We start from the raw sequence: 20619 nt of genomic DNA on the forward strand, positions 1-20619 counted from the left end.
AGGGAGCGAAGCCAAAAGGAAGCACCTGGTTAGAGATGAACCAAACCAATTAAAACAATAACCCGTTTTATTAACACATAAACTGCACAACTCCAAATTTGGCCAATTAACCTTGGGGCCAATGAACAGCCCCAACACTTATCAGCTTCTCAGGGGCCCTCTGAGAGGCTGTCCCTCCTGCTCCCAGGGAAGGAGGGTGAGACAGCAGGAAGGAGAAAAGAGCACACAACTATTCCTCAAAGAAGGCCATGATGAGCTCCTCTGCGTCGTCTCTATGCGGCAGCTCCTCCCTCTGCTCCCGCTCTTTTCCAACATCTTCCATGAGTTGGTCCAGGTCCAGGTCACTGGAGGCTTCATCGTCAGAGAGGAAATTTCCAGCCTCCTGACATGGTGGCTCCTGGGGTCCAGGCCCTTCTTTCCCCACCGCAGGACAGGCCCTGCAATGAGCTGGTGGGGTCAGGCCCTTTGGCACCATTCTAGCTTCTTGTTCCTCAGATGAGCTGGTTACTGAGGCCTTGCTTTGAGGAGCTTTAAATTTTTTCTTAGGGCCTAAGTGAAAAAGTGACAAGGCTGAGATTCCTATTAGGTCATCTGTTCTTACCTTTCACAAAGCAAACTCCTAAATTTCTATTTCCAAAAAATCTCTGGAAATGATGACCTTTTTCAGTCAAAAGAACCTGGACCTTGGAGTCAGAAAGACCTGGATTCAAGCCATGGGTCACATAGGCTAGACTTAGGTCTTAAGCAAATTTTAAACCCTTTGAGCTTCAGTCTCCTCATCTTTAAAGTGGCAAATATCCAGTCACAGAGATATTGAAAGAATTAAAGGGAATAAGTATGGGAGTGTCTATCTACCAGTCCACAGCAACACATACTATATGTATGTTCCCGCCTCCTTACCATTCTCCTTTCCCTGGATCAAATTAAATCAATAACCATTATGTTTCTACAGTGTGTGCTGTGTTCTACAATCTGAAAGATGCCCTTTTGGCTTAATTTTTGGGTTTTTTTTAACATAATGAAAAGCTGTAGAATTGGTAAATGATGTAGGGAGAGGAGACACAGACATGCACCTCAGTTCCCCATAGCTTTTCCCCAGCCCAAGCCTCACCTGGCTGGTCGGGGTCTGAATTCCCATGCCCTTCTTTCCTTCCCGTTATGGGTACAGGAGGAGCTTTGGACTCATTTCCCAGAGGTCTTTTCATTGTCTTCCTTTGCAGAGTCCCATCTCGTCCATCTGCTTTGCCTACATCACCCCCACGCATGGAGGACATTTGATTATTTCTCTCTAAATGACAGTCTGACATGGGTCCACAGACCCTCCTCCCCTCCACATTCAGTCTCTGCCCTGCGTCTGCTCATTCTCAGTCTAGTGAGTTCTTTCAGTTCCTTTCTTTTTCCCAAATATTTCTTTTCCCCCTAGATCTTCTCTTTACAATTCTCAGAGTCTCCAGGAAGTCATCCTTCTTGGCTAAGAATTTAAAATACTCATTCTGCCTTTAACCTGAGATTTTATAATTCAATACATGGAAGCAAGGAGGCCATAGCTTCCCCATTGATGCTAGCATGAATCCTGCCCATTTTCCAGGTTCTGGAGCTGAGACAGTCAGTAAGGTCTGGCTGCCTGGAGACCCCTTCCACTTTCTGCCTCTGCCCTGCCTTAACTGTAGCACAGGACCCGTTTCCAGCTGGCTTGCTTACCTCTTGCCTTGGGTTTTTTTGTCTGAACTTTGGTTGGCTTGGGACTGGGCATAGTTGGGTCCTGAGAATGGGAGAGAACAATAAGAAAATATAAATGAAGTCACATAATTGTGTTTTTAACACAGTGGGATACTACAGACATGACAGGTGCACTTAAGGGAGTCAAATTAGGTTCAAATTAGTCAAAACAGTGAGCCTGATATTGTTTAATTCAATGACAACAAAGAGAAAAATGTTCATCTTTCCCATTCGACTTGATATTAGTCAATGCAAGGGTTTATGCACAAGAGAAGAAAATAAAGGTAGGCCACAAACATGATAAAAATTGGTAAATTAAAAATTAAAAGAGAAAGTGAAAAAAATCTATATTTCAGGACTTCCAGTTTACAGTTCTACATGTAAGGAGCTTGGAAGTCACCATTCTGTTCTAACAACAACTAAAAAGCTGAATAGACTGAAAAATCGATAGCTCTTCTTGGATTCCTAAGAGAGGTGAGACACAAGGGAAACTGTTGTCCTCAAGACTGAAGAGACAGAGAGGCAAAGACAGGGAGTCCTGGCTCACCAGAGCCTAGACTCATAAGCAGAAATCACCATGAGAACCAGTGCCAGACAGCAAAACCTCAACAGCAGTAAATGAATTGCTCAGAGCAGACAAGTCTGAGAGTTAAAAACTCTAGGGGGACCCAGTCACGGAGGGCTCCCAAACTTTTGTGAGTTTTACCTCCAGGAGCCCAACTAGATTCTCACAGAAAATATCAGAGAAAAATCCCTTCATGCTTCCAGCAAGGGGAGGGGAAAAGGAAACATTTGGGAATATATCAGAGCACTTTATCCTGCCCTCAGAAGTTAACCAGAGCCTAACTGTCCTAGAGGAAGGGAAAAACCCACTCCAGCCCACTCTAATTATCCTGTCCCAGCTAAGGGGAGAGAAAAAAAAAAACAAGAAACACTTGTGAAGTGCACAGTCCAGAGACACAGGTTCATTAAAAGACTGAGACCCAATCATAGGACTATAGAACACTTCCCCTCCCCCAACACCTAACCACTCCATTACTAAAGGCATATTTACAACAGTTCCTTTTACCTGATACATTATATCTGGCAGTCAAGAAAAAACTATAAGGATATAAAAAGGCAAAAAAACACAATTTGAAGAGACAAAGCAAGTATCAAAAACAAACACGGCATGGAATTATCAGACTGGAAATTTAAAGTAAATATGACTAATATGCAAAGGGCTCTCATGGATTAAGTAGTCAGTGTGTAAGAACAGATGGGCAATGTAAGCAAAGAGATGCAAATCCTAAGAAAGATTCAAAGGAAATTTTAGAGATCAGAAACACTGTAACAGAAACGAAGAATGCCTTTAATGGGCTTATTAGTAGATTGGACATGGCTAAGGAAAGAATCTCTGAGCTTGAGGATATCTCAACAGAAACCTTCAAAACTGAAAAGCAAAGAGAACAAAGACTAAAAAAAGAGAACAAAATATCCAAGGATTGTTGGACAACTACAAAATGTGTAACATACACATAATGGGAATGCCAGGAGAAGAAAAACAGAAAGAAACCAAAGAAATACTGAAAATAACACTGACAGAGAATTTCCCCAAATTAATGCCAGGCACCAAACCACAGATCCAGGAAGCTCAGCAAACACCAAGAAGAATAAATACTAAACAACTACACCTAGGCATATCATTTTCAAACTACAAAAAATCAAAGATAAAGTCCTAAAAGAAGCTAAAGGAAGACAACACCTTACCTGATATGCCATGGAAGGAGAGAAAATGGAATCATATAGAATTCTCAATTAAATTCACAAAAGGCAGAAAAAGAGTGCAAGTCGAAAATAGGAAGAAAGAACAAGAGCAACAAACAGAAAACAGTAACAAATATTGCAGATATTAATCCAACTATAATAATAATTATTTTGAATGTCAACAGCCTAAATGCACCAATTAAAAGACAAAGATTTCAGAGTGGATCAAAAAACAAGACCCAACTATACATTGTCTACAAGAAACCCACTTTAAACATAAAGATTCATATAAAGTAAACAGATGAAGAAAAACATACCATACTAACACTAATCAAAAGAAAGAAGGAGTAGCTATATTAATGTCAGACAAAGAGGACTTCAAAGTAAGGCAAGTCCTTAGGGATAAAGAAGGGCATTATATAATGATAAACGGGTCAATTCTCCAAGAAGAAATAACAATCCTTAAAGCATACGTGCCAAAAAACAGAGCACCAAACTATGTGAAGCAAAAACTGACAGAACTGCCAAGAGAAATAGTTGAATCCAATATCATAGTTGGAGACTTCAACACTCTTCTCTCAGAAATGGACAGATCCAACAGGCAGAAAATCAGCAAGGACATAGTTGAACTCAACAACACCATCAATCAACTAGATACAATAGACATCTATAAACTATTTCACCCAACTGTTGTTGGTGAATATACATTCCTCTCAAGCTCATGTGGAGCATTCACCAAAAGTGACCACATTCTGGGCCATAAAATACAACTTAACAAATTTAATATATTGAAATCATACAATGTCTGCTCTCACACCACAATGGAATTAAACTAGAAGTCAATAACATACAGACAACTGGAAAATCCCAAAAGACATGGAGATCAAACAACACACTTCTAAATAATACATGAGTCAAAGAAGAAATCTCAGGAGACATTTTAAAATATATTGAACTAAATGAAAATGAAAACACAACTAATCAAAATTTGTGGGATGCACAGTGCTTAGAGGGAAACTTATAGCAGTAAATGCATATATTAGAAAAGAAGAAAGATCTAACATCAATAATCTAAGTTTCAATCTTAGGAAACTAGAAAAAGAAGAGCAAATTAAATCCAAAGTAAGGAGAAGAGAAGAAATAATAAGAATTAGAGCAAAAATCAATGAAACTGAAAACAGGAAAGCAGTAGAGGAAATCAATGAAACTAAAAGCTGGTTCTTCGAAAAGATCAATAAAATTGATAAGCCTCTAGCCAGGCTAACTAAGAAAAAAAGAGAGGGGAGACAGATTACTAATATCAGAAATTAAAGAAGGGATATCACTACAGATCCCATGGACATTAACAGGATAATAAAGGAATACTATGAACAACTGTATGCCCACAAATTTGCTAACGGAGATGAAATACACCGATTCCTTAAAAGACACAATCTGCCAAAACTTACACAAGAAGAAATAGATAATCTAAATAGGCCTATGTTTATTAAAGACATTGAATCAATAACTAATAACCTTCCAAACAAAAAAGAACCAGGCCCAGATGGGTTCACTGGTGAATTCTACCAAACATCTACAGAAAAAAATATACCAATTCTCTATAATCTCTTTCAGAGGATAGAAGCAGAGAGAATACTTCCTAACCTGTTATATGAGGCCAGCATTGCCCCAATACCAAAACCAGACAAAGACACTACAAGAAAGGAAAACTATAGACTAATATCTCTTATGCACAGAGATGCAAAAATCCTCAACAAAATATTAGCAAATAGAATCCAACAAAGCACAAAAAGAATTATACACCATGAACAAGCAGATTTATGCAAGGCTGCTTCAACATTCAAAAATCAATTAACATAATCCATCACATCAACAGGCTAAAAAAGAAAAATCACATGATCATATCAATAGATGTGGAAAAAGATTTGACAAAATCCAACACCCATTCACGTAAAAACTCTCAGTAAACTAGGAATAGAGAGGAACTTTCTCAACTTGATAAAGAGTATCTACAAAAAAACCTACAACTAACATCATACTTAAAGGTGAGAACTAGAAGCTTTCCCACTAAGATGAGGAACAAGCCAAGTGTGTCCCCTCTCACCACTCTTTTTCAACATCATATTGGAAGTTCTAGCTAATGCAATAAGACAAAAGGAAATAAAAAGTATAGAAATTGCAGAGGAAGAAATAAAACTGTCTTTATCTACAGATGACATGATTGTCTATGTAGAAAATCTGAAAGAATCAACAAAAAAACAGCAACTAATAAGTGCTTATAGCAAGGTTGCAGGATACAAGGTTAATATCCAAAAGTCAATCGCTTTCCTATATACTAGCAATGAACAAGTGGAATTTGATATTAAAAACATAATACCACTGGGGCCGGCCCTGTGGTGCAGCAGTCAAGTTCGTATGTTCTGCTTCCCAGCAGCCCAGGGTTCACCGGTTCGGATCCCAGGTGCAGACATGGCACCACTTGGCACACCATCTGTGGTAGGCATCCCACGTATAAAGTAGAGGAAGATGGGCATGGATATTAGCTCAGGGCCAGTCTTCCTCAGCAAAAAAGAGGAGGATTGGCAGTAGTTAGCTCAGGGCTAATCTTCCTCAAAAAAAAAAAAAAACATAATACCACTTATAGTAGCACCAAAAAAAAGGCTTAGGTATAAATCTAACAAAATATGTACAAGATCTGTATGAGGAAAACTACAAAACTCTGATGAATTAAATCAAAGAATTAAATAAGTGGAGAGAGAGTCCATGTTTGTGGATAGGAAGACTCAATATTGTCAAGATGTCAGTTTTTCCCAACTTGATCTATAGAGTCAATGCAATTCTAATCCAAATCCCAGCAAGTTATTTTGTAGATATTGACAAACTTATCCTAAAGTTTATATGCAGGGGCAAAATACCCAGAATAGCCAACACAATATTGAAGGAGAAGAACAAAATTGGAGGACTGACCCTAGCTGACTTCAAGACTTACTGTAAAGCTACAGTAATCAAGACACTGTGGTATTGGCAAAAGAATAGACAAATAGATCAATGGAAAAGAACAGAGAGCCCAGAAATAGATCCACATAAATACAGTCAGCTGATCTTTGACAAAGGAGCAAAAGCAATACAATGGAGCAAAGATAGTCTTTTCAACAAATAGTGCTGGAACTGGATGTCCACATATAAAAACATGAATCTAGACACAGACTTTACACTTCTCTCAAAAATTAACTCAAAATGAAAATATTTGCAAATAATATCTCCAATAAAGGGTTAATTTTCAAAATACATAAATAACTCATAAAACTCAACAAGAAAAAAACAAATAGGCAGAGGAAGGGCCAGTCCCATGGCCTAGTGGTTAAGCTCGGCATGCTCTGCTTCAGCAGCCTAGGTTCACAGGTTTGGATCTCAGGCATGGACCTACACCACTCATCAGCCATGCTGTGGCAGCAACCCACATATAAAATAGAGGAAGGTTGGCACAGATTTCAGCTCAGGGCTAATCTTCCTCAGGAAAAAAAAAATAGGCAGAGGATATGAGCAGACATTTTTCCAGAGAAGATATACAGATGGCCAACAGGTACATGAAAAGATGTCCAACATCACTAATTATTAGGGAAATGCAAATCAAAATCACAATGAGATATCACCTTACACCTGTCAGAATGGCTTTAAAAAACAAGACAAGAAATAAATGTTGGAGAGGATGTGGAGAAAAGGGAACCCTCATGCACTGCTGGTGGAAAAGCAAACTAGTATGGCCACTGTGGAAAACAGTATGGATATTTCTCAAAAAATTAAAAATAGAAATACCATATAATCCAGCTATCCCATTACTGGGTATTTATCCAAAGAATATGAAATAATACGAAGAGATTTATGCATCCCTATGTTCATCACAGCATTATTCACAATAGCCAAGACTTGGAAGCAACCCAAGTGCCCATCAACTGATGAAAGGATAAAGAAGATGTGATATATATATATACAATGGAATACTACTCAGCCATAAAAAAGACAAAATTGTGCCATTTGCAACAACATGGATGGACCTTGAGGGTATTATGCTAAGTGAAATAAGCCAGACAGAAAAGACATATGTGATTTCACTCATATGTGGAAGATAAACAAACACATGGATAAGTAGAACAGATTAGTGGTTACCAGAGGGAAAAGGGGTTGGGGGAGGGCGAAAGGAGTAAAGGGGCACATATGCATGGTGACAGATAAAAACTAGACTATTGACGATGAACACAATGCAGTCTATATAGAAACTGACATTTAATAATGTACACTTAAACGTACATGAAATTTACACAATGTTGTAATATGACCTCAATAAAAAAGAATTAAAAATTTTTTAAAAGTTAACTCAAAATGTATTATAGATCTAAGTGTAAAGTGAAAAACTATAAAGCCCCTGGAACATAACATACAAAAAAACCTAGATGACCTTGGATATGGCAATGATTTTTTCTATACAACACCAGAGGCACAACCCATGAAAGAAATAATTGATAGGCTGGACTTCATTAAAATTAAAACTTTCCGCTCTACAAAAGACAGTGTAGAGAGAATGAAAAGCCAAGCCACAGACTGAAAGAAAATATTTGCATGTTTGCAAAAGCCACATCTGATAAAGGACTGCTATCTAAAATATATGAAGAACTCATAAAACTCAACAATAAGAAAATAAACCCAATTAAAAAATGGACCATTTAATGGACACCTCACCAAAGATATACAGATGGCCAAAAAGAATATGAAAAGATGCTCCATATCATATGTCATCAGAGAAATGCAATTTAAAAAACAATGAGATACCACCACACACCTATTAGAATGACCAAAATCTGGAACACTGACCACATCAAATGTTGGCAAGGATGTGGAGCAACAGGAACTCTCATTCACTGCTCATGGGAATGCAAAATGGTACAGCCACTTTGGAAGACAGGTTGACGGTTTCTTACAAAATTGCACATACTCTTACCATAAGATCCAGCAATCAAGCTCCTTGGTATTTACACAAAAGAACTGAAAACCTACATTCCCACAAAAACCTATACACAGATGTTTACAGCAGCTTTATTCATAATCGCCCACACTTGGAAGAACTAAGATATCCTTTAGTAGGTGAATGGACAAATAAACTTGTGATGCATCCAGAAAACGGAATATTATTCAGCAAAAAAAGAAATGAGCTATCAAGCCATGAAAAGACATTGAGGAACCTTAAATGCATATTTCTATGTGAACAAAGCCTGTCTGAAAGGCTACATACTGTATGATCCAACTATATGACATTCTGGAGAAGGCAAAACTATGGAGACAGTAAAAAGATCAATGGCTGTCACGGGTTGAGGGGGATGGGAAGAGAGGGATGAATAGGTGCAGCACACAGGATTTTTAGGGCAGTGAAAATACTCTGTATGATACTAAAGTGATGGATACATGCCATTATATTTTGTCCAAACCCACAGAATTTACAAAACCAAGAGTGAACCCTAATGTAAACTATGGACTTTGGGCGATATTGATGTGTCAATATAGGTTCATCAATTGTAAACAAATGCACTATTCTGGTGGGGAATGTTGATGATGGGAGAGGGTACGCATGTGTGGGGGCAGGAATAAATGGGAACTCTAACTTCCTCTCACTTTTTCTGTGAACCTAAAACTACTCTAAAAAAAGTCTTTAAATATGAAAAAAAATCTATATTTCATATGCCTGAAAAGAAACTAAGGAAACAAGCGAATGAATATCTTAAGTGTCCACATAGGGGAGAAGAGGGAGTGAAGAAAGGCAACCTGCTATTTTCTGAAATTGCTCCAGTAAGAAGCAAAGATCTACAATATGAACTGAGATGACAATCAAGAAATAAGTTCCTTGAGATGTGAGATATTAGAAAGAATAACTGAAGAAAGAGGAGAGTCTCCTTACCTGGAGGCCTCTAAGAGATAAGACTAGCCAGTCAGTGCTACCCAGAGGAAGGGACAGGATGGTTCCTTAGTAAATACAAATCCATGCTAACCAGATGCCCTATAGGGATCCCCTAAAAGGAATCCCCAAGATCAATCTTACTTTTTTCTCTTCCTCCTTGTCCTCCAACTCTGACTCTTCCACTTCTTTTTCCACGCAGGAATCTGGGCTGTTAGCCCCAGAGAGCATTAAGTCTAGAACAGGAATAGGAAGGAAAGGCTAACTAATTTATCCAATAAAATAAGTGATGAGTTAACGGAGCTGATCCCAGATTATCAGTCTTCTAACTCTGCCTTTCATGTCCAAGTGGTATTTTCTCCAAAAAACACGATCCTAGCTTCATAGATGATGGTTCCACCCTTTTCTAAGTCCCATCACTATTCATTGTGCACCCGCCCTCCTCAACCCCTTTTCTCCATTCCTTTCTCCACCCATCCATCCATCCTGGACACCTGGTCAGTGGCATTCATGGAGAGCCTCCTATTATAGAATCCAGAGCTAGGCTGACGACATTGGATATAAAACAAAGAAAAGCTTCAGTTGCTGCCCTCTTGAAGGAATCCCCCCCCGCCCCCCCGCCCCCCCCCGCCAGTCCTTATCCTACCTTTTCCTTCTCCTCTACTGTCAGATCCGTTGTATCGGCTCTGGAAACCAAACAAGATAACCCGCTCCTGAGGGAACCAAGAAACAAAAGCATCATCCACTACTCTCCCAGGCGCTACTTTTGGCTCTGACTTCAAGATTTGGAATTTATATTCATATTTCATACCGTTTCACTTGAAATTTCATTAGGTTTATCTAGATTTTTATGAAGATTAACTATTATATTATAATAAATAATTATAATATATAATATTGTTATAATCTTTTTCTAGTTTATTTATAACTCAGTAAATAACTGGGAAGAGGATATTCACTGTTTGTCTGTCTCCACTCAGCCCCAAAAGAAGAATTTGAAAGTAAAAACTGACTCTGAATAAAAGAGAGGTTAAGGTACATACATCTGAGACTTGAAGTTAAATATGGAAGTACGAAGTAGGATTCTCCCTACCACAAACTGTATCTGCCCGGGCTGAAAGGAGATCCCATTTGTCCAAGGGCAGGGAAAAGAATGGATGAGTTAATGAGTCAAGGGAATCTGGCTGGGGAAGAAAAGACTAGTTCTAAGACTAAGACTGTAAAATGGGGAAGGACAAGTTGGTTTTCCACAGTAGGGAGTACATGGTTTGCTTTGCGTGCCAAGTCCCAAAGAGGAGGAGACATGTGTTCTGAATACTCTCCTACCTGAATACTGATCTGTTCTGCCTCCTGAGCCATCACCACGGCTGCCCCCAGTTTCTGGCTACAGTCCTTGTTCCTGTACTTTTTCTGAAATGGAAGATTAGAGTCAGTGATAAATATTAGAGAAGTGACCCCAATGTACTGCTACTCACCAGACATTATCTTTAACTACATTTATTTCTGGTTCCTGATATTGATATGATACTCCTATTCTTAATCTTTTGAGTTCAGAGACACTAACCCCGCCACACCCAACCCTGCCCCTCAACAAACCTTTCACCAGTTCCCGGCAATATTTTCAACCAACATTTTGGTGTCCTCTCCAAAGTAAATCCCATGGAAATGTGAAAAGGTAAGATTAAATGAGTTTAGGTGATTACACTTTTAAGCTTCTCACAAGTTTCTTTAGAGCCAGTTGCTTGATTTAATACTCAGTGCCTGATTTTCTAAGGCCCCTGAAATACGGGGCCTCTGTTCATTTGTAAGGCAGGTTGAACCCAAAATGATTATAGGAAGAAAATATTATTTAGTTAATTATTTTATATATAATTATATTATATATAATATCTGTATAATAAATGTAATTTATTTTTTATATTATTTAGTTAATTCAGTGGGAAAAATTGTTCCTCCCAGAAGATATCTGTCAATGTCTAGAGACAATTTTTCAGTTGTCACACCTAGGGATGGGTGGTGCTACCGGCTAGATGCCAGCAGAGCCCAGGGATGCTGCTAAACATCCTACAATGCACAGGACAGCCCTCCACAACAAAGAATTATCTGGCCCAAAATGTCAAAAGTGCCCAGACTGAGAAACCCTGAGTTAATCTGTGCCCTCATTTCTGCCACACCTGCTTTAACTAAACTGTAGAAAACCATGGTCTTCAGGAAGACCCTCTAACTACAGGCAGGAAAGGAGACTAAGAAAAATCATTATCCTGCTCCAATCCTGGTAGAAAGAAGAGTCCCTCATGAATCACCTCACTCTTGCACACTTGGTCAAACATGAGACTTTCTCCCAACACAGCTTCCCCCGGGAGAAAATCATGTTTAATAAAGGGAAGATTTCATTTTCAAGCTCCCTGTAACACAAGTGACCCCCGAGGGTTGCTCACCACTCCAGTTAACTCCAGGGACAGCTCCTGGAAGTTCTTTAGCATGTTGACTGGGATCCAAGCACGAGAGACTGTTTCCCCAAAAAATGTCACATGGTACTTAGACTGAAATAAAAGACGGTTCTGTTATGGCTTCTTGTCCTTCTCCCTGCCTTGCCCCTCTAGCCAGAAAAGGCAGGGGAATAACTGAGGATTCACAAGGAAGGAGGTGCTGGGCCTCGTCTGCACCTTATACTTGACCCACCTACCCCAGCTCATTCCATTGTTCCATCCTGACCTCAGAAATCCTAACCAAAGCATATTTATCAAAACCATAAATATCCTACTAACGAATAAATATTTACTTAGATTCAAGTTTATTTCTATATGTGAATACTTATTTCTGAGTTTGTCACTCCAAGTGTCTGTTTCTGCTCATGTCTGTTGGCTATGTCAATATTTCTAACTCTGCACATCTGTTAGGATGATTTGTTCATTACTTTGGCCTGAGCACCTACCTATCCTGAACCAGGAAGACTCACCGGCAGAGAATCTAGATGAGAAGCAAACAGAAAATATTCCCCCAGGTCAGGATCAGATTCTATCATGCCTGGCCACCTGGAGAAGAGAGATGGGTACAGGGCATGGAAGAGAAGGAGTTAGATGAACACAAACTCATCAATATACATGTACAGAAAAGGGCAATATATTCTGCAAACAAAGGTTCCCAAAGATAGTCTCCTCCGCCAATCTTAGCCTTCTAGGCCTTCTGGCAACCCTGAGAACAAAACCTTCTGACTAGGGACATCATCAAAGAGGAAACTATCCTATCCTTCCTTGTTCTCTTTACTTTGTATATCTCTCATACCGCAATGTTTTAAAAATGCCTTAGAGCCACTCTCCTCTTTCTATCCACCCAGGGTAGAACTGTCAGGCCCTTTTTTCCCGGGAGATACCACTTCCACTGTGAAACCTCCAGAAAACATGCTCTTTCAAAACCCCAAGCTTGGTACTTTTATCTTCTCCCTCACCCCACACTCTTTCTAAGGCAGGTACCATTTCTATTATAAATGCTTTCCATTTCCTTCCCTCCCTGCTTGAATCTACGACTCCTAGGTTGATGAAGGATGCTCTGACTATGCCATGGTGCCCTACCACGGGTAACCATATTGCTTGGCCCAGATGATGGATCCTGGGATGTAGGAGGCATAGGCCACATCACTCTCACGTCCTGTCCAGGTCTCCTCAGGGATATCACAGCGATTATACTCCAAGTCTGCCAAAAGAGAGAAGGAGGAAGGGAAGGAAAGAGCCTCAAAAGGTGAAAATCTGAATGAGAGTAGGGGAGAGGACAAGAAGAAACTGGTACATGTAGCAGGTGGGACCAAAAGGGCACCTGGGAGACAAGCATGGAGGAAGAATAAGAAAGACCCATGAAGGAAATGCAGGTACAGCCAGGAGAAGTAGGAGTGCTGCCTCCTTAGACTCCAGAAAGAGATTCCAAACTTCTGCCTATAGCCCACGTGGTCTGACCCTGCTTCCATCTATGTAACATCATGACAGCAACTTCTCTGAGACTCAGTTTTCTCATCTGTAAAATACTTGGACTGGACTAGATTGTCATAATCTCTACCAAGTAGTTTCAAACATTCTACAATTCTAAGCCATTGGATCTCTCTCATCTGCTTTTCCCCATATAGCTCATTTTCTTTCCTATCCACCAATCCAATACTAATAATCTAGTCAGAATTGACACGGTCAGACCAATCCTGAAGAAGATGGAATTCACTCAGAACACACATTTAGATTCCAGGCCCCTCCCCACAACATAACTCTTCAGACTATCTTCTCCTATGCCATCATGCCAGATTCATCTTGATATGACAGTCTCCAAAACACTGCAAGGACCCCTGGAGTTGAAACTATACTTACAACATATTTAGTCTAAAGGATACATGCAGGCAAGGAAAGGGAGGAACAATGAAAGCTGAAAAAAACATTTCCACTCCATTCTACCTGTGTTCTGGTCACAGGACCAATTATCTGGAAGGACTGAAGGATCAATATTTCCACGAAGCCGCCTCCATTTCTCACAGTTTGGGGAGGAACACTGGACCCAGACTAGGCATTGATCTGTGACAGGAAAATAACTGAAATAAGAGACTAAAACATGTGCTCGTCTTTCTTCAATCCAACTAGAATCAATACACACCCCGCCAGAATCACAATGTCTTAGAGATCAACCAGTCCAATCCTTGATTTATAAATGGGAAAACCAAGGCTCAGGGAAAATAATCGACTTGCCGAAGATCAGTCTAAATTGGTCGTAGAGCTGAACTTAGAACCCAGGTCTCACATCTCAATCTTTCTCCTACCCCACGCTATCATCTCTCCTTTCCTCAGGGGAGAAAGGAGTGTTTACTATACTGACAGTTCTTTAAAAAGTTGCAGGGCACTTTTCCAGCTAATGCCTTGTTCTCTGCTGGCATATCACTACTGAAAAGTTCTTTTGAAGGGCTACCCAGCATCTCTTTTGCATACAACATCCAGAGTTCCTATCTGAATTTCAACTGATTTACCTGTCATCCAAATCACCAAGCTGCAGCCTTTGAGACCAACAGCCCTGAGTTCACCCCGTTCCAAAAGACACAGGTCTAAGTCTATCATTTCTCAATCAATTATTTACTTTAGGCGCTGTTCAAACAGCAAGCATTTCTTTTATCCAGTACCTTCTAAACCCTCATCCCCACCTTTCTCTATCCCCACATCTTCTAAGTTGACTCAGTGCCTCTCATAGCCTCTCATTTCTCCCTCTCAAACTCTTCCACTGTGTTCTTTGGAATTCTAGACAAAAGCAACAAAGGTCCACATATCCTAAATCTTTTCTCTGAACCTCTATCTCGTTTTTGAAACCTGGTGACACACTAATGACACTGCCCCTACCTGACCCCACCTCCACTCACAGCCCTCCAAGTGGAGTCAGTTCCTTCTCACACGTCCCACATCTTTCAGGCCAGAAAATGAGGTCAGCATCATCTTTACGCCCCATTGACACTTCCAGACCAATACTATCCTCCCTCCTATAAAAACCCTTCCTCCCTGGAGGTCCATGCCATGGACCACCCTCTCATCTCCCTTGTAAAGATGATGGTATCTGGTTCAGCCTTCTTCTCCTCTTGCCCTCATTCCAGATAACCACTATTTCCACAGGAGTAACTCACAAAGCATCCCATTCTCTGAGTTCCTTGATCTTTTCCTCCACACCGCCTCAGTAACCCACTTCACTTCAGTAACCCACTCCCACTCCTGCATGCCCCACCCAGTCATCCACAGAGACCACACACTCCCCTGAACCACTTATCCAAACAGCCCTCTCTGACAAAAATGCCCCATCCTTCCACTTCACTTGCTCAAAGGCCCCTACAGCAACGTTCACTTTATCTAGATCTCCAATCCACTGGCCCCTACCTTCCTCTCAGTCTAGCAGCAATCTCCTTTCTTCACTCTATACTTACTCAAGTTTGATTCCTTAGATTCTCTTGCATGTATCTCCAATTCCCTTTCCTTCTGTCCTTCCTCCTGCCCAGCTGGCAAAGCACAACCCTGAATGAACCCACTCTACCTTTTCTGTGCCTACACTCATTCAACTGGGAGTTGCTAAAGGAAAATCACACAACCAGGCACATAGGTATACCATATATTCACAATTATCGTCAACCAATGTGTTTCTCCAGTAAGTTCACTCTCCTACTGTCAAATTTTACTTTAAATGTCTGAACACAAGGGATGCCCTCCATCCCACCAAAATCAGCCCTCAGAAAAGCAGTTGACCTACATTTGGATCCTTTCAAAATATCTTGTATTATGGGTCACTGTCTCAGTTACTTTATTTTGAAGAACAAAGTACTAATGGGGATAATATATTAGTCTGAAAAGACAGTTGCCAATGATAGCTTTGGATGTTTATAGAGGTAACCTAGCAAGACTAGAAAAAAAGAGTTGGGGAAGGGTCTGGGGACCTGGGACCATAAACATAAATACAGATCAATAAAATAAATGATTGGTTGTGAAAATAATGAACATTCATGAGAAAATGAGGTGGGGGGGGGAATTAGCCTAATGATGTAGAATGAGGTATTTGTGGCTTGGGATGAAATTTCCAATGACAGCAACATACAGTTCTTTAAAATTTCCTTTCAAACAACTTAGAAGAGAAGATGATGTGCTCCAGAGAACTGTTTGAGCCTCACAACATGGCTCTCTGAAAACAAAGATAGTGTCATAGACACATGTTAAGAGCTTTTCAGTTGATCGCTCATTTCTGACACACTAGTTTCCTTGGGTTCTGTGATCCCTCATTCCCTGTTTCCCCCTCCCATCCTTCTGGCAGGTCCCCCCTCAGTCTCCTTTACTGGGTTCTCCTCCTCCTTCATCCAATTTCTAAATGTTGGCATTCCACATGCTACACTTTCTCCTGAGGCAAGCTCACCCATTCCCATAGCTTTGGAACCCATTTTCATATCTTACAACACACAAATGTATACTAACAGCCTCTGTTCTGAGCTCCAGATTCCTAGAGCCACCTTGCTCTTTAACATCTCTATTCGGATGTCTCACAATGATCACAAACCCAATGGGCCCCAACCCAAAACCTTGATCTTACCCACAAATTTGCTCTTCCTCCACTTTTCCCCACCTCCTTTCATGTAATTGCTCAAGCCAGAAGCCAGTCATCTTTGACATACCCTTTCCTCTCTCTCACCCACAATATCTAATTCATTACTAAGTTCTGACAATTTTAGCTCTGAAACATATCTTTTTTTAAAAGTTTTTCCTTCTTCTCCCCAAAGCCCCCAGTTGTGTATTTTAGTTGTGGGTCCTTCTAGCTGTGGCATGTGGGACATTGCCTCTGCAAGGCCTAATGAACAATGCCATGTTCGCACCCAGGATCCAAACCAGAGAAACCCTGGGCCGCTGAAGCTGAGTGCACAAACTTAATTCGGCCAAGGGGCTGGCCCCAAAAACATATCTTAAAAGCATCAACTTCTCTGTCTCCACTTTCATCAAGTCAGCAAAAGATCTAACCCTAGCTCTAACTTCTTCTTCTTCTTTTTTTTTTTTTTTTGAAAGATTGGCACCTGGGCTAACAACTGTTGCCAATGTTTTTTTGGTTTTTTTTCCTGCTTTATCTCCCCAAACCCCCCTGTACATAGTTGTATATCTTTGTTGCAGGTCCTTCTAGTTGTGGGATGTAGCTCTAACTTCTTAACTGGTCTACTCTTGTCCCCCCATATTCAATTATTCAATTTATCACCAAAGGGATCATTTTAAAATGTTAATTTGATTATGTCACTCCCCTGGTTAAAATCCACCAATGGCTTCCCACCACACTTAGGACAAAATTCTTAATTCATAACTTTGTGTTTGATCTAGCTACTGCCTACCTCTTTACATTTATCAAGCCACTTTCCTGCCTTGCTTCCCTTGCTCTCTGAACTCTAATCACACTGGCTTTCTTTTAGTACCTGGAATATGCCAAACTTCACCCTACCTAAAACTCTTTCTCCTACTCTTCGCTTGGCTAACTTCTACCATTCTTTCAGGTCTCAGCTTCAATGTTATTTCCTTACAAATGCATTCCCTGGCTGGCCCAAACTTAATTAGGTCTCCATTATTTCCTCTTACGACACTCTTTTCATTTCCTTCACAGTACTTAATGAAAATTTTATCTATTGGATACTCTCCTTTCTACTTCCTACTCCAGGAAGACTCACCTCTCCTTGGCAACTGTAAGAAACAGAAAGAGTGGCTCATTTATAGAAAGCGGCTTACACATTCATTATAATCACAGTTCAACTCACAAGCACTGCCAAAGGAGTGAACATCCATCTCCCAGTCTAAAATCCAATCCTTGCCCTAATACTGAGAGGTACAGGAGATGGAACAATGCCACTCAGATCACTGGACTGCCCAGATTAGACTTATACCTCCAGCTCCTTATACTACCATGTCATATGACATTAGGAGCAGATTATTGCCCTGGACTATCTTGGTTGGTTCCTGCATAGTCTTCTTAGAGTTTTCTTTCAAGAACATACAGACCATATTATGCTTCTATAATCAAAATTATAAACATACACACATACATATTAGACACTAGCTGTTTATTCCATTGTTCCTTACACTTTGGGTTCTGTTTTTTTTCAGCACAAGCCTGTTTTCCTCCAGTTTGTTAAGGCTACTTATTTTGAAAATTTTAAACACACTAATATATTGTATGATCTATTTTATTTATTCTCCTAAAATTCCCCAATTTAACCAAGTTTATTTCACACAATACATTGTTTATTATCCATTTAACACACTAAAACTGAAAATTCTATGAAAGCAATGATTTTATCTATTTTGTTCACCACTGTATTTCCAGCACCTAGGACAACACCTGGCACATAATATAAGGCATTAATAACTATTGTTAAAAGAATATAATCAATCTATATCCATCCTTATCATTCCTCCATCTAATCTCAAAGGTTAAGGTGTCCTTTCTGACTAAGAATAAACCCTCTGGTTCTCTTCTCATTCCCTTTAGTCTCTCCTTCCCTATAAACAATTTTCCCTCAGCATATAAATATGCTGACAACACACAAGTTAAGCCTCTTTCTTTTAAAATAAAGTTAAAAGAAGAAAAACTTTCCCTCAACTCTACACCAACTCCCCTTTATTTACCATTTGCTTCCTCCTAGTTTCACACCTAAACTAACTGAAACAAATAATTATTCTTCAACCAACTATAAACCTGTCATTCACTCTTATCAACACATAGGGTTAATCTAGTCAAGACTCTAATGACTTCCTAATTGTGATATCTGGTGAGCATTTTCAAAACTATATCCTCTTTGATGTCTCTGCAGTAGCATTTGACAAGGCTAAATACTCCCTCTTTCTTGAAATTCCCTCCTCCCCTGGCATCGATGATACCAAACTCTCCTAGCTTTCTTCCTGCCTTTCAGAGTTTTCTCTTAGTTCTCTTTATTTTCTCCCTGGGCAGCTCTTTCTCTGTTCAACCCTAAACATTATGTTCCCCCAGGGGGGTTTATTCAGTGCTCTTCTCTTTTCACTCCATAGCTTCTAAGAAAATTTCACCCATTCCTACTGATGCAGATGACTCCCAATCCATATCTCCAGCCCAGATCCCTTTCTTGAGCTCTAAATCTCATCACAGATCCCCTAACTTGTCCAAAGCTGAATTCATCATCTGAAACTGTTTCTTTCTTCTATGCTCTCCATTTCAGATCATAGTTCTTTCAGCTATTCAGTCACTCATACCAGAAAACAGGATCATCCTAGAGGTCTCACTGTTCATCAGCTCTCATATCCAACTGGCGACCGTATCATACTGATCCTGCCTCCTAAAGATCTCAAATTTGTCTCTTCCTCTTCACTGCTACTATCTTCCTTGCTTGGACACTATTTCTACGGGTCTAGTCTTGCTCCCATCAATCCATCTTCCATGCTTAGTGCAGGGTGAGCTTTCTAAAATGCAAATCTTATCAAGTGTCCCCTACTTAATGTCAATGCTTTCTCTTTACCCTTAAAGTAAAATCCAAATTCCTCAGTTTGACGTGTAAGACCTTTTATGATCTGGTCCTTGCATGCCTCTAGTCTCATCTCCCCCACCCCTATAATCTCTTACCCTCCAACACACCCAAAAGCTACAACCATTAGCCCTCTTCCATAACTCTGCCAATAATTATCCCTCTGGCCCCCATTCCCACCTTAGCTCACCTGACTAAATTATACTTTAAGATCTGAGTTAAGCAATATCTTTTCTTGGAAACTTTTCCAGGTCTTCTCCCAACTTGTAGCTTTCTTGTCTGCCTTCCCCACAAATCTGTCTCCCTTATGGCAAGCTCATATTCATTTCCTCTGCATTTATTCAGCATCTCCTAAAAGCCTGGTGTACAGTGGGCACCTAACAACTATGCATTATATGAATGAATAATTGAATGAATGAAAACGTTCTCTCTCTTCCTCAGCAGTATATTCTCTAACAAGTAGCTGTGAGAGATAAATTATAATCTTTGCAGAATTTCCTTTAACATCCTAACCTTTGCCTCTCTCCTCCATCTTCAATTTTCAAGCCTAAGTAAGTTTTCCAAACCATGGCTGAACTCACCAAAACCACTTCCCTCTCCTTTCTGTGGGTCTCTGATCTGAGAATAATCCTGAACTGCTTTCTTCAGTTGGTCTTTCTGTCTGTGCTCATGTCCACTTTGGGCTTTCTCCATTTTCCCATCTTCTGGGAAAAGAAAACAAAACATGGTAGGGTAGGGAGATGAGGAAGAGCTTCTTTGTAGATAGCAAAGGCCAGCGAAAGAAAGAAGAACCATAGCCTAATAGTTTCAAGCCTTGGGATGAAAATTCTCAGCCTGCCCACTATTCCATTCTTTAATTTCGTGGAGTAAAAACTTAAGCTAGATGTCAAAGTACATCTGGCTACACTTACGAGCTTCTTTCTTTCTTTTGCTTAAGGAGAGTCTATTGAATTTCCTCTCAGAGGGTGCAGGATCTGGCTGGAATGGCTCAGATGTCTTTATCTCAGGGATTATTCCATCTTCCTGAGAAGCTGAAATCTCTAGAATATGAGGCACCATTACCATCTCTCTGAAAATAAGAATTTTTTTAATGAAAAGGTAAAAAGGAGTAATTTGCAGTACCCTTCTTTTGAAAAACCCAAGGATAAAAGTTAGGAGGCTAGAAGAATCCTAGGCCCTCTAAGTCTTCCTGAGG

The 20619-nt window shown here is 40.0% G+C and overlaps 1 protein-coding gene across 6 annotated transcripts in view; it reads right to left on the bottom strand.

The window, feature by feature from the left end:
* Window positions 1-49: 49 nt before the first annotated feature.
* ZCWPW1 (zinc finger CW-type and PWWP domain containing 1) overlaps window positions 50-20619 on the bottom strand; it is a 28677-nt gene continuing 8107 nt past the window's right edge. For 2 of the 6 annotated variants that reach the window (XM_070567657.1, XM_070567656.1), the window contains 12 exons: window positions 20336-20493; window positions 20006-20128; window positions 13843-13959; window positions 12982-13102; window positions 12369-12444; window positions 11848-11952; window positions 10736-10819; window positions 10056-10122; window positions 9554-9645; window positions 1702-1762; window positions 1112-1246; window positions 50-549 (listed from right to left, as the gene is read on the bottom strand). In XM_070567657.1, coding sequence (XP_070423758.1) covers window positions 230-549; window positions 1112-1246; window positions 1702-1762; window positions 9554-9645; window positions 10056-10122; window positions 10736-10819; window positions 11848-11952; window positions 12369-12444; window positions 12982-13102; window positions 13843-13959; window positions 20006-20128; window positions 20336-20493 — 1459 coding nt within the window. In that variant the 3' untranslated portion in view covers window positions 50-229. The remainder of the gene's footprint in view (window positions 550-1111; window positions 1247-1701; window positions 1763-9553; window positions 9646-10055; window positions 10123-10735; window positions 10820-11847; window positions 11953-12368; window positions 12445-12981; window positions 13103-13842; window positions 13960-20005; window positions 20129-20335; window positions 20494-20619) is intronic. The other 4 variants (XM_008527317.2, XM_070567658.1, XM_070567659.1 and 1 more) reach the window with 2 other exon arrangements.

This window comes from Equus przewalskii, chromosome 12, assembly GCF_037783145.1.
Source record: "Equus przewalskii isolate Varuska chromosome 12, EquPr2, whole genome shotgun sequence".
Taxonomy (NCBI): Eukaryota; Metazoa; Chordata; class Mammalia; order Perissodactyla; family Equidae; genus Equus; species Equus przewalskii.